We start from the raw sequence: 17,798 nt of genomic DNA on the forward strand, positions 1-17,798 counted from the left end.
GAAGATTGAATGCATTCAGTGCAGACAGAGGTGTTCCAGTGCATTTATTTTAGGGATATTTAATATAAAGAATACAGCAAGATGCAGGAACACCTGCTAACTGAGTGATCTTGGGTCTCTGTCTGCTGCCACTAATCAAATCAGGCTGATTAGCTGAAATTTGCATAACAATATGTTTAGAGTGTCCGCCTAAAAGGTACTAAATATGATACTTGGCTGACTCAGCACAGCTCCCAAGACAAACTCTCTACTTCACAGTCTGTCTGCACCCCAGTGTCCTCCAATCTCCCCGGCTGGGGAGGCCAGGCCATTGCTATCATTCCACTCCGAGCAGAATGGGAATAAACACTAAATTGTAGTGCTGGTGATGAGAGTAGGAACAGCAGCCCTGGTGACTGAGATCCTCCATTTATTCTCTGAAGAGACACGCCATGGGCAGCAGCAAAGTAAGGGCCCCATCACGTTGCCTCTGGGGCCGAGAGGACAATTGCATCTTTGTGTCCTATTTCATATCAAACTCCCTACCATGTAGTGCCAATTGTATATGATCAACTGTGTCTGGGATTGGACCATCAATCTGATTTCACAAATGACAGTCAGCAGCCTTCCAAAGGCACTTTTGTTACGAGTAGCTTGACCCGTGAGAAAGCTGGAGATCTTGCAGTGAAAGGCTCTGAATCCCATAACCTACTCTCAAACTATCCAAAGAGAACACTCTGACTAGTTTGCGCTCCTCACCCAATGATAGACTTGGCTCTTCCCCTCTGCACTGAGGTTGTTCATGACATCTCCAGCCATGGGAGAGAAGCATCAGGCAGCCTCTTATTTGATTGTACTAAAAGATCATTCATGGGCATCGAACAACACAGTGCAGTTAACTCTTTCCTTCCCAATTTGTCCCTTTTACCAGCCTGGGAGAAAGATTTTGCTGAGAAGCTTGATATATGCCAGATGCCACTGTACAATAGCACCTAGGGCACAAGCCTCCTGAAACAGTGTAGCCAGTAGAGAACCTCTGCTTTAAAATCAGCCCATGCTAATCAACATCTCTGATGCAGAGCTCTGCACATGACCTTTGAGCACTGTACCTGCTTCTGTTAGGAGAACGTCAGCCTGTCCACCCCAGGGCACTGAAAGAGATGCATTTTAGTTTAAGAGGTCAACGTATTTTCATCCAACACAACTGACACACCTGTAGTATTTCCTCCAGATCGGTTTAAAGTGTACACATGTCTTCGCTGCTCTTTTCCTTCCTGCTCTCCTATATCCCCAACATTATATCTCAAGACTCTTCACAAGGCAGTAAGTTATCTTTCTCCTTGACAGAGCAATCTGCTATGTGCCCTCAGAGAGACAGGCTGCTATTTAGCTTCACTTGATAAAGTCATGATATCATAGGATAAAATTCAAAGCACAGCAAGCTACCCCTGTAGGGAAGATCTGCCTTCAGTTACAAATGACTATTAGCATTTTCCCTGAGCTTCTTCCAAACTGGATAGATTACAATCATCTTTTGTCAGCAACAGTATTCTCCAACTGCCTAGCAATCCAGTGTACAATTTTAATCCTGGCTCCGACTCTCTGGTTTTAGGAAAATCACTTACATATTTTAGAGCTGCACTGGCCTAAAGCTGCAGCAGCACAGCAACGAATGAGGCCCAGTGTGTCTCAGATTCCCCAGATACAAAATGGGATTGAGAATATGTACTCCTGGGGGAACTCTGCACTAAAAAATTTAAAAATCCTGTGCACAATATTTTAAAAATCTGCAAAAATCTGCATATATTATTAGTCAAAATAACACAATATAATCACAATATAAACACAACTTATTTCAAAATATCTGTTAGCAAGTATGTCTGTAACAATACAGATAATGAAGATGATTCAGGAATATATATTTTTTTGTTGACAAATAGATTCCTTACTAGGCATATTAATACAGAACTCGGAGTAATAATTCATTTAAACTACAGGACAAAACTGGTATTTCCTGCACCGCTCAGAAGCAGAACAAAGGCTTGAGGGAGTCAGAGGTAACAGAGATGCTGAGGGAAAGGGAAGTAATTGCTGGGAAGAAGCCCGAGTTTGAATTTGGAGGGTTGGTGGGTATGGGTGGGGAAAAGTATGGAACAGGTTTTTTTGGGAGGCGGGACGGGATTCTTAGGGACCTCCCCCATACAGAGCCTTGCTGACCCCTAGCGTTTCCAATTCAGTCAGGCACATCTGCCTCCATCCACATCTGTCCCTGCACCTCACTCCTCATGTGTCCCTGTGCCCCCACTCAACCACTTCTTCCCCCCCCCATGTGTCCCTGCATGCCCTCACCCTGTCCTCATGTGGCCCTGCATCTCCACTCCTATTCAGCCCCTGCCCCAATCCGTCCTTTCCCCAATAGCCCTTATGAACTCCAATCACTGGAATGGCTTTGGACTGAGCAGTTTTGAAAATATGGCTACACGATCTGGGTGCCTAAACAGGAGCTGTGCGCTTCTGAAAATCTGGTCCTAGCTGTATGTGTTTAAACATTTTCGAAAATCTGGACAAACATCCTTTAACCATTCTTTTTACATGAATGGCACACCTCTGTCAACCACTCAACACACAGCTGATGATATCACATTGATTCCAAATTATTTGCATGAGTAGTATAGAACAAGCGAGTGGATGCGGTGTTAAAAAAAGTTTTTGTTGGCACAAATTAGGGGATACTGCATAACTCAGGGACTTCAAAGCTCCTACGGGAGTTCTGCAAGTGACACTCAAAATTTTCAAGTAAGCTGGGCAGCACATATTTTGCTTATTGCATTCATCATTTGTACCATCTGATAATGTAGTCATCTTACAGTCTTCAAAACGGATTTTTTAAAACCTGCCCTTTGCTCTTTCCCATTGACAGTGATGAGTTAATAGAGAAATCAATATAATATTAATAGATGAACAGTGACTAAAAAAATAAAATAAAATCATTCCGCTAGACTGCATAGCCCCAGTTCCACCGTGATCTGTTCCTAGTTTGCTCACAGAGTGGTGCTTCATGGGCAGGGTAAGTACATGTGACATGAGTTTCATCACAGATGACAGCTAGACAAATGAACTTGCATTAGATTCTCTCATAGGCACTTGTACGTGAGAGAAAAATTGTTGCACCGAGGTTCAGCATCTTCCCAAAAGCCAAGGAGAGTGTCAATTTCAGAATAAAAACTCATCAGTTCCTGGTTCCTCGCCCTGTATTCAGGCTACTCCTCTCTGGCTAAATCCTGGGCCCACTGAAGTCAGTGGAAAAGTACATTGCTTGCTGTGTCTTGTTCCTGCATTACAATGAGATTTTGCCTGTGCTTTTCCATTAGGATTGTGTGCTCAAAAACGATGCTTTATTCTCTGTTCTGACTTGCTATAACTGGCCCATGAGGTAGGCAAATACTGGTACATAAAATCTTGTCTTACTCCATAAACTGCTAATAAATAAATAAAAACACAGACACGACTTGAAAGAGCAGTTAAAAAAAAACAAACAGTTCACTACAGGTCTGCAGGGGACAAGGGAAATTAAATTAACAACAGTCCTCAGTGTCAGCATCCAAAACTCAATTTAAATGCTTAAAATTCCCTGCTACATTTACTCTGTTTTCTCTGAGAACATCACTGTCATGGCTAATGTATGAAGAGCCAGGGACCCCTTCCTAAACAGGGTGGAACACAAACGACACCTCACCATAAAATGTTTCTCTGCTTTTTGCTGATTTTAATGAACTTTTCAGTGACCCTTTCCTCATAATCCCAAAGATCCCTTTTTTTTCAGGGACCCATAGGGTTCTCTCACCTCCCCCACCCTCAATCTCCTCAACAACCCCACATGAGCCAAAAGAAGGTAGATCAGGGTTGCCTCTGAAGCAAATAAAGCTATTTTAGGTTGGGTTGAAGGGTGGATTGCTCAAGGGTTACATCAAGTGAATTCCCACTACTACTCAGAGGACAAGGTTAGAGGAAAATGCCAGAGGGGCACCCATCAGTACTGACATTTTACATGTTGTGCCTATCAAAGATGGAGAGGAGGGGTATGTTTCCAACTACATGGTACAGAAGATGGGAGCTGGACAGATATTCCAGTAACAATAATACTTTGCTCTTCTGTAACACTCTTTTTCCATGGATCAAGGCACTTTACATGCATTAGTTAAGCCACACAATACTTCAGCAAGGTAGACAAATACTACCCTAATTTTACAGATGGGTAAACTGAGGCACAGAGTTCTTACAAGAAATTATTTCTCAAAGATCAGAAATATAAATCAATGGCAGAACAAAGAACACAATCCAAGAGTACAAGGAGTCAGAACTACAGCACAACTCTTAAACTATCTTGGCTGGCTTATGACACATTGATTAGCATATTGTTAATTAGCAACTGGGAGCGAACTGGCATTCATTTGATGCAATTCCAAGTCCCTCACACCAGTCAATTACAAGAGAAAATAGAAAACAGCTGTATTAATGCAGCACATAGTGTTTCTACTGTACACTTCACTACAGACATATTACCTGTGTAAGGTATAACCTTCTGTGAGAGAGTCATCATCTGGTAATGGAAGGCCAAAAAGGTGAAGTAAATCACAAAGAGAAAAGGCATCTTTCCAGCACAGGCAGCATTATCATCAGATTCTATTGTTACTCTTTGTCACCAAACAATGCTTCAACCACAACCACATGTCTATATCTATCCACCCTTCTGTCACATCTTTATGTATCACTACGCAGATGTCAAGATATGGGACTTTAAATCATCCACATTATTATGTATGCAGATATAGGTTTTAAAAAAAATATTCAGACATTATGTGTGCCCGCACATGTGTGCATATATATATATATACACACACACGCTATATATACTGTGTGTATGTATATAGGCACACATACCCACACAATGTCTGTGAATGTGTGTGTGTGCGCCTACATACATACACACAGTATATATAGTGCCGTGTGTGTGTGTGTGCGCGCGCGCACGTGTGTATATATATATATATATATATATGCGCATGTATATTTATATATACACACACACAGGTCTGTCTCATCTTATACAGGGGTTCCGTTCCACGGTTAGCGCGTAAAGTAAAAACTACGTATAGTCAAAATTACATTGAGTTGAATGGCGGGTGGAATTGCCCATGCTACAGAAAAGGTTTTTAAATTGTTATTTTTCTCTTTTTTTTTTGCCAAACGCGTAAAGCTGAAATCTCACATGTTAAATATGCGTAAGATGCGACAGACCTGTAACATGTGCATATAATATACAAAACCCTATAAGTATCTATATACTTAATAATATGGATGATTTTAAGTCCCATATCTTGGCATCTACATATTGGCATATGCAGATGTGACAGAAGGTGGATAGATATAGACATTTATAATAGCAGAATCATTGCTTGTGGTTGTTTGGTGACAAAGAGAGAGAGACAGGGGTTGGGGGAGATGTATATTTATATATGTATAAATAATGCAGACAGCTTTATCTAACCGTGTATAGTAAAGTGTGGGTTGTTTATTAATTATTATTATTATTATTATTATTCTACTTTCTTCTGTAAAGGAAATGCTTAAACTTTAGCACATGTTTAAAATCTATCTCCATGCAGTTGAATATCTGTGCTTTGCTTACTATAAGTCTGATCTAAGCCCACTGAAGTCAGTGGAAAGAACTCCCACCAACTTCAATGGGGTTTGGATTCCGTCCTATGACTCTAACATGGAAGAGGAGAATTATAATTAGTGGATATTAGAAATCTCTAAAATTTACAAGAAATAGCTTTCCCATACACAATACTGTTGCAGCTGTAACATCTGATATGGCAGGACCTTCCAGAGACAGAAACAAGTGTGGTGGGTCCCACTGAGAAGCTGACCTGTTTCCTGGAGAAACATGAGATGCTGGACCTTAGGGTCAAGCACTGAACACTGTGGACTCCAGGACTCAAATCATGTTTGGGAGGAAGATGGAAACATTTTTCTGGTTGTTGATAATGACGAAGATGATGATGAATAATGGCAGCTGCTTGACACTGCACAGAGGTTTGGAATGTTTGAAGTATGCCTCTAAGGCTACGTCTACACTTGCAGATGTAGAGTGCTGGGAGTCAAACCAGCCATTGGAGACAGCACATGGGTATCCTACTATATTGCCAGTTACTTTTCAAATGGGGGCGTGGGGGCTGGAGTGTGACAGGGAGCGTGTTGTGTGTATGTGGGGGGAGAGAGAGTGTGTTTTGGGGTGCAGAGAGTGTGTCAGCATGCTGTCTTGTAAGTTCAGACAGCAGCAGGGGGAAGGGGGAAACCTGACAACAGTTTCTCCATCCCCGCAACTCTCTCTCTCTCTCTTTCTCTCATACACACACACACACACACACACACACACACACACACACACACACACACGCATAAACACCAGCCTCTGCAACAGGAGTATTCCACAGTAATGGTTTACTTTGTGTCCTGGAGCAGATAAGCATGTGGGCTGTCAGAAACGGAGCTTTGAAAGGGGATATCCACATGACTGCAGCCATGTTCAAAACAGTGACCATAGTGGCCACTTGACTTCAGGGGATTATGGGATGTTTCTGGAGGCCAATCACAGTGCAGTAATGCAACACGTCGTCCACACTGACATCCCGGCGTTTCAGCCCGGGCGCAGCAATCTTTATGCTTCTTGTGGAGGTGGATTACCAGGAGAGCTCCAGCTGCGGGGTCCTGGCACTCTAAGTGCCTTGCCAATGTGGACACTTCAGGAGTTATGGCGCCCGGGGCTGATTTAATGCGCTCCAACTTGCAAGTGTAGGCAAGGCCTGAGAAATGGATTAGAGTCAGAATGATGGTGAAGTAGTCAAAGGTTCATGGCAAATGAATTTACCACAACGTAGTACCACATGGTATATTATCACATATCTACCTCCTCCAATGTAGATGGATTGCATTTAAATGATGGGGCAGACAGACAGATATTATATACATACACACAGATATCAATCATTCAGCAGCCTCTAGGAAAGAACATAAATAAATAAATAATTTAGCAGGGACTCCGCTTAGCATTGGCTTGTTTTTCATTTATGGATTTTACTTTTTTCCCCTGGGAAAAGTGAATTTAGCAAAACCAAAACTGCAACACCTGCGTTCAGAAATACAAAATCGACTGGAAGACACAACCTGACTGAAAGATCTCTCTCTCTCTTTTAACATCTGGTCCACTGTATCCTTCTACAACGAGAGCGCTTAACTCTAGAGACTAGCAGCTATAAAAAAATGCTTTGAATTCTCCATGGAACCGAGGAGCAAATCCAGGATCTCAGGATAAAGGGAGATTATAAATCTCTCAACTGTACTGATTAGCTCTTTGATCTCATCAAGAGTCATCGCAATCCCAATTTTCTAACACAGTCCATATTTTCATGCCCTCTACAGTGCTCACTTGCATAGCACTTAAAAACGCTCCCAAAATCAGCTCACTAAGGCACACATTTCAGGTCATGATGATGAGAACAGAGAGTCATGATCTAGTGCAATTTTGAAAAAAAATGTGTTTGCCCTGTTTTTCCTCAACAACATCTCCACATGACATTATTTCCACGCTAACCCCAAAATAGGGCCCCTGTATAGGGCCTTCAGAGTAAAGACAAATAGCTTATGTTTAATGTGATGGAGAAAGAGGAGCCAACGGAGGAATACCCAAGACATGATCAAAGTGATGAGTAAAATGATCTTCACAGCAGCCTTTTAGCATAGCTAGCTTTACTTGTTCATATCATTTGCTAAAGAATCTCCCTACTTCCTGAAGGCTTCCCTGTTATTTCTGTACATCTACCATTTCACTTTCAGATCTGTATATAAATTTTCCCCAAAACATACTCTTCACTTACCTTCTTCCCAGCAATAATACCAAAGAAACCTAAGGGAGATTATCATGATCAACTCATTGGTTATCATCAGCTTGTAATACAATACAGGGATGCAGAGAATACAGTAATTTGGGGATATAAACACAAGTGTTGTCATGCCACAGACTAGGGGCCTAATCCAAAGCCCTCTGAAGTTAGTGGAAGTCTTTGACTTCAGTGGTCACTGGCTCAGGCCCTGGGGAATTTATAGTTCTGTTCTACATGGCTCTGGTGTGACCACAACTAGGTATTATATATAGTTCCAAACACCTTGGTAGTAGAAGAAAATGAGCAAATTAGTGTGACAGATATGGCAATTTCCTGCAATATCTTTCAGAAATTTTGTTGTATTAAGTTTATGTATCATTGTGGGCCAGGGACTGAAGATAGTTCTATGCAGAAAGGTGACCACAGCTCCTCCAGGAATTAAGGTATGTGTGTAGGGGTGTATATGCGCGTATGTGTATGTGTGTAGGGGTGATTAGGAAAATTCACTCAGGCTGTAACCCTGCAAAGGAATGCCACCACTTGGAGAGGCTCACATATACTAGTTCAAACTAGATTCTCTGAAGACCAACAGAAAAATAAATGATTTTTGGATAAATACCTGAGTTTAAACTAACACAGAGCCTTCTTTCTGAACTAGAAAATGGAGAGGACTTTCTGTGCAAGGGGCTCCCCAATCCTTTCTCGGAGGAGTAAAAGGATTACTAAGACTGTTGGGTGACCGCTGGTAATTTTTTAGCAGAAATATAGGAATTGTTTTTAATAAGTTTTCTCTGTAAAGCTTTCACCTTAAGAATACATGTGCTTGCTTATAAAGAGTGTGGGGTAATTTGTGACTACAGGCAATTACAGCTGTTCATACCTTTCAGAGAGGAAGTAAAACAGAGACACTGACCTTTTGAGGTGATCTGTCTTGTTGTGGATACCACAGAGTAAACCAGGAACTGCAGTCTGGAAAAAAACCTAGTCAGGATGCAGAGAGACATGTGTCTTCACCCAAGAGAGGTGACAGCTGAGGAGCCAGGGGCCTAGAGGGGGTGCCCTTGGTGGACCAAAAGCAGGGAAAAACAGGTTCAGTTGCCCTGAACTGTGATCATTAGATGGAATACAGAGAACAGAAATAAAGTGATTGAAGAGCAAAGGAGATTGACTTGTGAGCAGGACAATAACTGTCTGTTGGTATTTGAAGAGTGTAAATGTCAAGGAGGAAAAATAATTATTGAAAGGGCTCAACAGAGTTTTACTAGGTGTAGAGGGCTGAGAAAGAGGAAAGGGATATTTAAGAAGAATAGAAGGAAGAATTTCATCAACAGCAAAGTCTACCGGACCATGAAATAGTCTCCCAAAATAAATGAAGGCAGTCCTATAGCTTGGGTCATTTAAAATTAAATGGACAATATATTCAAGCATATTCTGTAGGGAACAATCCAATACTGACTCCCAGGGGATGGACATATCAAGCTAATAGGTAGTTTCTATCTCTAACAACTATGAGTTTCCAATATATTATAGTGAATTGGTGTATTTGAACAAATTGGATGTTTCATAGAATCATAGAAACATAGGACTGGAAGGGACCTCGATAGGTCATTTAGTCCAGTCCCCTGCACTGAGTATTATCTAGATCCTACTTGATAGGTGTTTGTCTGATCTATTCTTAAAAACCTCTTCTGTCAGAGGTTCCACAGTCTCCCTATGCAATTTGTTCCAGTGCTTAACTACCCTTACAGTTAAGAAGTTTGTCTAACCTAAATCTCCCTTGCTGCAATTTGAGGAAGTTACCTACCTGTAAATGGAGGTTCTTTGAATGTGTGGTCCCTATTTGTACTGCATACACGGATGTGCTGCACGCCATGCATCTGAGTCCAGAAGTATTTCTTAGCAGTATCCGTTGACCCACACATGCATAGTGCGTTCCCTTGTGCTTGCAGCCAAGGATATAATAGGTTGTGCAGGTTGATGCCTATCCAGTGTCCCTCTTACCACCGTGTAGTCCAGTCCGCACAGAGGGGATGGAGAGCAGGTAGGGGAATACAAATAGGGACCACACATCTCAAGGAACCTCCAGTTCATAAACAACTTGTGGCTCCTGATAGTGGTGGGGACAATGTAAATGGAGGGACATCTGACTACCCCAGTTGTCTCCTCTTGGAACAACTTCCAGCCCCACCTCCTTGGGCCAGAGCAGCCAATCCTGCTGACTACTAGGGGGCTGAGGACATAGGAGCAGGGAGCATGTGCCTCTTGGCCCGGATCGGGCCAGCCCTGGCTGAACAGAGGCCAGCGAACCCACTTCTGCCGCCTTCCCCAGCAATAATAGTGACTGTTATCCAGGGCTGAGCATGTGAGGTTTGCAAACAATAATAAGATATATCCAGCTGAAGCTGGAGAGGTGTGTGGCACGATCCAAAATGTCCACATTATTCTCATCGCATTTCTTTCAAAATAGGTTTTAAATTAGTACTATTGATTGCAGAAGGATTGCTTAATACCTGCTCAATGCAGCATAATGATGGAGAGACATAATACCCGATGCTAATTTTCTTATATTTTATCCTCTTCCTATTAATTAGAGAATCACTGAAGCTCTGTATGCAAGAATGGATACGTTGTGTAGCCCTCACAAGGTCACTGAATGAATTTACAGTACCAGTTATCAATGCAAAGTGGCTTTCGGTTGTGATGTCAGTGGAAAAACAAATTCTTAAGAAACAGAAACTTGAATCCCTGTCACTCATATGCAAAGGGGTTGAGTGAATTACCTAACACTTGGCTAATGGGGAATTAACATTAGGTGGGAGGAATATTTGGAAAGCCTATAACATCAATAAGAATCTTATTTAAAAATAAAGGTGTGCTATGTCTGTGTACTTTTAGCAACCTTGTAGCACCTGGAGTGAAGTCTTCCACGCCTGCTAGGCATCCTCCATCTGTTCAGCACCGGAAGCTTTCATCTAGCATTTTAGGTTACAGGGAAGTGACAATGTCTTCTGTCTCGGGCAGGGGACAGTAGGAAGATGCATAGAGAAAGGGAGCTGCCACATTCTCTCAATAATTTCACAAGAATATGACCCACCTCTATTACTTCCTAAGAAAATACCATTACATCCATGCTTCTTAGATATCAAATGTCTCCCCCTCCAAAAAAAAGAAGCCACGCTCTTCAGCACTGATGCATAGGAGAAAGCAGAGTGCAAAGTATCTGTACAGCCTAGACTGCATCTGTGAAATTAATACTGACATATGCCCCACATGTCTGAATGAATGTCTATATCCTCTACCCCAACAGGGCAGCTGCAATCAGCCAGACTGTCCTTGGTGTCTTTCTAAAAGTTCCATCTAGATAGGAGGGCTGGGCATTTTCACTTTGTGGACCACCTTCTGTATGAAAGTACTGTGAAGACATCTGTAAGCATCTTTTTAGGACTGTACTATCTTCAAGACATTGCAAATTTATCTTGTTCAGGTGAGTCCATCCTGGATCATTTTTCTCCCTTCAGTTCATCACTATTATTATTATTGTAAATTGTACATACAGATGGAATATCCAGATCATTGGACTGGGGATATTTTAATTTGTGTTTAGATGTATATAATACGCAAGGTGGCTTTACCAGTACATCCTAAAACAAACACCTAAGTATACTTAAGAGCAGCAATATCCCAAGTACAAATATATGCAACATACTGCAGTGAACCACATTATAGATAGATCTGCAGGAGGCTCAGCCACGAGAGATTCCTGCAGAGGTTTTCACTGGATATTGCTGTCAAACTCACACTCACAGATAGGTACAGATGCTAAAATGGAGGATAAGCTTTCACAGTTTCACCTCTGGGAACAAAAATATTCAATGACTTTCTGTGTCTTGGACATCAGCACTACCACTCAACCAACTTGAGCAGAGGCCATGTGTGCACAAGGGGAAATCTACCCCTAGAAGACAAAACAGGTCTCCCATTTAAAACATCAAATCACATCTAATTCTTATCTCTATTTATATATATTCCCTTCTGAAAGACCTAGTGTATTGGGCCACAGTTGGAACGTTTGTCCTCTTTTTGCACTGTTGATTGCATCACACTTTTCGATACAAATTCATTCTGATAAAATTAGCTGAATTCAATTAGACAATAAAGTGTATTTCTTAATCAAATGTTCTGATTTATTCTGAAGTCGTATCTTTAGGTTCATACTTAGTTTAAGTGTGCTTAAGTTTATGATTGAAAATGTTCTCTGTTCTCATTCATTTATTGGTTAAATTCAAGCAACTGAGTTTTCCAAAAATGCAAACTGAATATTTTAAAAGAAAAAAAATATAGGCATAACTCAATAATATCTTTTAAAAAAAGCTTTTGGAACCTTTTGACGTTATATTTATAAACCTTTGTTCTGCCTTTTAGTAAAAAACAAAACAAAACAAAACAAAACACACACACAACAACCCTGTAATATTGTAATTTGATTTCTTTCCTTCCCCATTACTATGTTAAGAAGCTACATATTCTTAGATAAAAGAGCAAAATATTTAATTATTAAGGTAGGAGGGTTACAGTATTTTCTTTTGCATGATCATTGGTATTAGGCATTGACTGCTCATGGAAATAGAGGAAACAGGAAGTAGATGTATGTACAGGCTTTAGCAAGTGCGGAGCCCAATTTGTACTCACCCTGAGGCGCTCTGGGTCTTCGGTGACATTTCAGCAGCACTCAAGGACCCACCACCGAAATACCGCCGAAAACCTGGAGTGAGTGAAGGGCCCGCTGCCGAAATGCCGAAGACCCAGAGTGATGCCAGGTGAGTAGGGATTAAAAATGCGCTGGCACGGGGCCCCCTTTTAAGCACTGGGCCCAATTCCGGGGAATCGGGTGAATTGGCCTAAAGCTGGCCCTGTGTACATGTAAAGTAAGATTGTCATAAACAGATAGTTAAGGGTTAATGTCTCTTTTACCTGTAAAGGGTTACAAGCAGTGAATCTGGAACACCTGACCAGAGGACCAATCAGAAGACAAGATACTTTTAAATCTCGAAGGAGGGAAGTCTTTGTTTTGTGTTGTTTGTTTGTCTGTTGTTCTCTCTGGGTTCTGAGAGTAACCAGACATACCTACAGGCTCTCTAATTTTCTGTTCAAATATGGAGTATAAATACAAAGACAGTTTAGTCTTTTTGATTGTTTTCTTTATTTGCAAATGTGTATTTTGCTGGAATGATTTTAATTTGTATTTGTGCTGGAGGGAAGGCTTTTCTCTAGTGTCTATAAGCTGAAAGACCCTGTAATATTTACCATCTAACTTACAGAGACAACTTTTACTTTTTTTTTTCCTTTCTTTTAATAAAAGTTTTTCTTTTTAAGATCTGTTTGATTTTTTCCCCTTGTTAAGGCTCAAGGGAATTGAGTCTGTACTCACCAGGGAACTGACGGGAGATAGGGAGAGAGAAGGGAGGGGGGAAGGTGGAATCCCTTTATTTTAGATTCATGGAGCTTGAATCTGTATTACCTCTTGGGGAGGGGGAAAGAGGAGGGTGCAAGGTGCACTCCTCTCTGTTTTTAGATTCAAGGAGTTTGAATCACAGTGATCTTCCAGGGTAACCCAGAGAGGGAAAGCTTGGGAGAGGCAACGGTGGGGGAAAGGGTTTACTTTCCTTGTGTAAGATCCAGGGGGCTTGGGGGTCCTCTGAGAAGGTTTTGAGGGACCAGAGCGTACCAGGCACTGCAAGTCCTGGTTGGTGGCAGAACTACAAGATCTAAGCTGGTAATTAAGCTTAGGGGGATTCATGCTGGTACCCCATCTTTTGGACGCTAAGGTTCAGAGTGGGGATTTATACCATGACAAAGATGGATTGTTCAACCTAGCATACAACAACATATCTGGGTACAGTAACTCCTCACTTAACATCGTCCTGGTTAATGTTGTTTCATTGTCACGTTGCGGATCAGTTAGAGAACATGCTTGTTTAAAGTTGTGCAATGCTCTCTTATAACGTTGTTTGGCAGCTGCCTGCTTTGTCCATGGCTTGCAGGAAGAGCAGCCCATTGGAACTAGCTGGTGGGGGCTTGGAACCAGGATGGACAGGCAGCCCCCATCAGCTCCCTGCTCCCTGTGCGGCAGCCGCCCAACAGGCTATCAAGTGCCTGCATTTCAGCTGTCCCTCCTCCAGCTGACATGTGTTGTTCCTGCCCTCTGTCTGGGAGTGCTGATGTCAGGGTGTCCCCCTTCCCACGCTTCTGCTCCCCACTCCTGTACCCCATCTCCACAGAGCAGGGGGGACAGGACAGGGCTCAGGATGGAAGGAGCTTGCAGGCCACAGCAGCTGTCTCAACATGCTGATCTACATAAAAAGGCAGTGTTCTTAGAGTGGGGTCAGCATACTTTAAGGGGTAATGCACATTTCTCTCTTACACACGCACAGTATGTCTCTCTCTCTCTCTCTCTCTCTCTCTCTCACACACACACACACACACACACACACACACACACACACACAGAATGTGTGTCTCTGTCTTACACACACATGCACCCGCACCCCCCACGCCCACCCCCGCACTTTGGAATGTGAAAGGAGTGGTGTGCTCCAGAGGGATAGCATGGGTTCATCATCACGTTCAGTTTCCAGAGGGAATGTTTGCAGTCACTGCCATGCTGTCTCTCCTCCCTCATTTCCTGCTGCCTTGTACAGTGTGAGGCTACATTAAGAACAATGCGTTAACCCTTGAGGGGTCAGCTAAGTGCTAGGTCATCATTTAGCAGTAAGGCATTCTCTGGGAAATATCCCACCCTCTTCCACCCTCTGTCTTCACCACCTCAACCAAGCTTCACAATCATCATAGCTATGAACAGTATTAAATTGTTTGTTTAAAACTTAGAGTGTGTGTGTGATAAATATTGTGGCAAATTTCCAGTACTGTTATGCTGGGTCTCGCGCTCTCTCTTCTTTGGGGAAGGTTCAGGGCATCATTGCTTGCCTCTGAATTGGTATTTTAATTACCCCACTAGTGTCCTTGAGGAGGGGAGTGGAGAGGGAGGGACCTGGGCCCGCCCTCTTCTCCAGATCCCAACCCAGAGGCCCTGAGGTTTGTGGTGAACCATTTGAAGTAGCGGTTCCTTCCCCTGGTCTGCTTCCCCCTCCTGCCCTTCAGCTTGTGAAGGGGCTTCTTGCCCTCCTTCCACATAAGCCAGGTGCCCCTTACCTAGGGTTTTTTGGATTTCTCAGTCCACCGCAGCACTCCTCCAAACTTTCCTTTTGGTCTCTCTTCAAAACTGTTCTCTGCTCAAACTGCTCTCTGCTCCAACCAAACCTTCCTGCTCCAACTCCCACACTGTCTGACTGAAGCAGGAGTTTTTATCACATGACTGACTGCTGGTGCTCTAATTGGCTTCAGGTGCTTAATTGGCTTCAAGTGCTCTAATTAATATACAGCAAACCTTCCTCCCCTTGCAGGGAATAAGGCTCCCTGCTAACACTCTCCTGCTGCCCTCTGGCCATGCTGTATCACAATATATATACACACATACACACACACACAGTCTTTTGTCTGGCGGAAAAGAATTTCCTGGAACCTAACCCCCATTTACATTAATTCTCATGTGGAAATTGGATTCACTTAACATCATTTCACTTAAAGTAGCATTTTTCAGGAATGTAACTACAACGTTAAGCGAGGAGTTACTGTATATCAGCGGTAGTGACAACCAGCCAATAGCAGAAAGAATGCCAGTAAACTGCATCTGTTCCATGTCTCTCACACACTGGGTCTGATTCTCTGATCTTTATGCACACAAAGCTATCATTGATCACAAGAGAGCTCTGCCTGCATCGACACTGCAGTTCTGGGCCCAATGACTCTTTAGCGCTATAGACTATGAGACAAAACATACGTTTAAAAACATTTTATCCTAAACACTAATTCCTTTAACTTACATCAGTGACTATATGGCACTGTAATTCTTCCTTGCTCTACATGCTCCAACTATAATATACACCTGAAAATGCTCCCAACACTTAATGGAGGTGTCACGACTCCAACAATATAAAACCAACATTTTCTTCTCTTGCTTCAAAGTGTCTACCATGTGGCTAAGCGAATGCCTACTCCCACTTCCAAGCCAGCTGGTAGTGAAGGCTACTGACCTCAATCTGCTGAATGGCTTCTTCCCGCAGACGGATGGCCTCTAGGTCCTCTTCTGTGATTTCCGAGAGCAGGGCTTGATCCTGACTCTGGTTCTGCCACATGCCATCTCCTCCATTAAAAATCTTCTCATCATCAGCCAGGTCGGAGAACGGGGTCTTGGGGCTCTGCTGAGATGGGAGAAAGGAAGTAAAACAGGGTTAGATTTAACAGCATGGTGACTGCCTTACCTACCAGGAACATTATGCAAAGCACAGCTCCTTGTACCAGATATAGCACCTTTGGAATGCCCCACATTTATCGAAATCACTCCTGTCCTGGCTTCCCAAGCCATCACACACTTATTCTATTTAAATTCTCAACCTATTTATCACTGTGGGCTGCATTTGTGTCCCATATGTTTCATGGGCTGCAGGTTGAGAACCACAGCGCCCCTCACTCTAAAACTGCCCACAGTCCCCTATGCCTAACGACCCACCCAGAGCAGGGCCAGGAGTGGAGCCCTGGGTGTGGGCCATGCAGCTGGATCCCAATATGGCCGCGTGAGGCCAGGCAGCAGCCAAGTCCTGAACCTGGCCACACAGGGCTTGGCAGCAGCTGGGACCCTCAGCACTGGGTCAGGAGCGGAGCACCCAGAGAGGCTGGCATCCAGGTCCTGAAAGGGGGGGCAGGAGTGGAGCCTCACCTAAATTCTGGGACAAACCTCCTAGTTTCCAGAGCCCCCCAACAAACCTACCCAAAGACCCTCTCTCCCACCCCGTGCCTCACTGCGGCATTCACCAGCCTCCTGCTGGCAGGAACACTAGTGCAGGCTGCAAGACACTGTCGCCCCCTCAGCCAGCCCCGCTGCCTGCCAGATCAGAACGGCAGAAATTTTGAATTTTTTTTAGCACAGAGCTGGGCCGCAGCTGCATGCTAATCGGGCTGCATGTGGACCATGGGCCGCACACTGAGAACTGCTGAGATAGATGATGGGTAGGAAAAGGGAAGTATTATCCCTGTTCTATAAATGGGGAACTGAAGAAGTGAAGTGACCTGCCCAAAGTAACATGGAAGTCTTGGTAGAACTTGGAATTGCACTGAGATCTCCTGAGACCCAGGCCAATGCCTTAGTCATATCATCTCTCTCATCATATATATCATATCATATATTTCATCATATAGGCCCTGATCCAGCAGAACACTTATGCACATATTTAAGTTTAAGTACATGGGACTGTTCTTACCTATTATGTCATTTTACCAAAGCATATGCAAATTCCCTACTCTGAAGACTGTGATCTAATGTACAGTACATGAGCTATCAGAGAGTAACAAGCCAAGTGTAGGACGGGAGTAGTAAGGAGAGCTGTAACAGCCATACGATAATACAGTTATCACTATGGGCAACTCATGGTTCCACTTTGGTTTGCTGTTTGAATTAACTCGCTGCTCACACAACAGGTGTTCGTTTTTAGGAAGCATTTAAAGCTCCGCATGGTGTATCATTAAGCACATAAGTGGCTCCATCAAACTGGCATTGCTCCCAGTTTTGATTAGCAAAAGTTAAACTAAAATGGCAGTTCAGCTGCTTGCAACGTTATGAAGTTGGACGACGACATGGTGGTTGCTACCTCAGCCACAAGCGTCTCTCAGGGGTTGTGTTTTGGAAGGAAATACTTTGTTACTTTGCAATGGTCCTGGTTCTGAATGTTGCCAAGTGCCCTCAATTTCCATTGAATGAAT

General features: G+C 43.0%; 1 protein-coding gene across 1 annotated transcript in view; it reads right to left on the reverse strand.

Annotated features, from left to right (window-relative positions):
* TSNARE1 (t-SNARE domain containing 1) overlaps positions 1 to 17,798 on the reverse strand; it is a 637,975-nt gene that overhangs the window by 64,336 nt on the left and 555,841 nt on the right. Inside the window, exon 11 of the mRNA XM_030553891.1 lies at positions 16,076 to 16,243. Coding sequence (XP_030409751.1) covers positions 16,076 to 16,243 — 168 coding nt within the window. The remainder of the gene's footprint in view (positions 1 to 16,075; positions 16,244 to 17,798) is intronic.

Source organism: Gopherus evgoodei, chromosome 2 (genome assembly GCF_007399415.2).
Source record: "Gopherus evgoodei ecotype Sinaloan lineage chromosome 2, rGopEvg1_v1.p, whole genome shotgun sequence".
Classification (NCBI taxonomy): domain Eukaryota; kingdom Metazoa; phylum Chordata; order Testudines; family Testudinidae; genus Gopherus; species Gopherus evgoodei.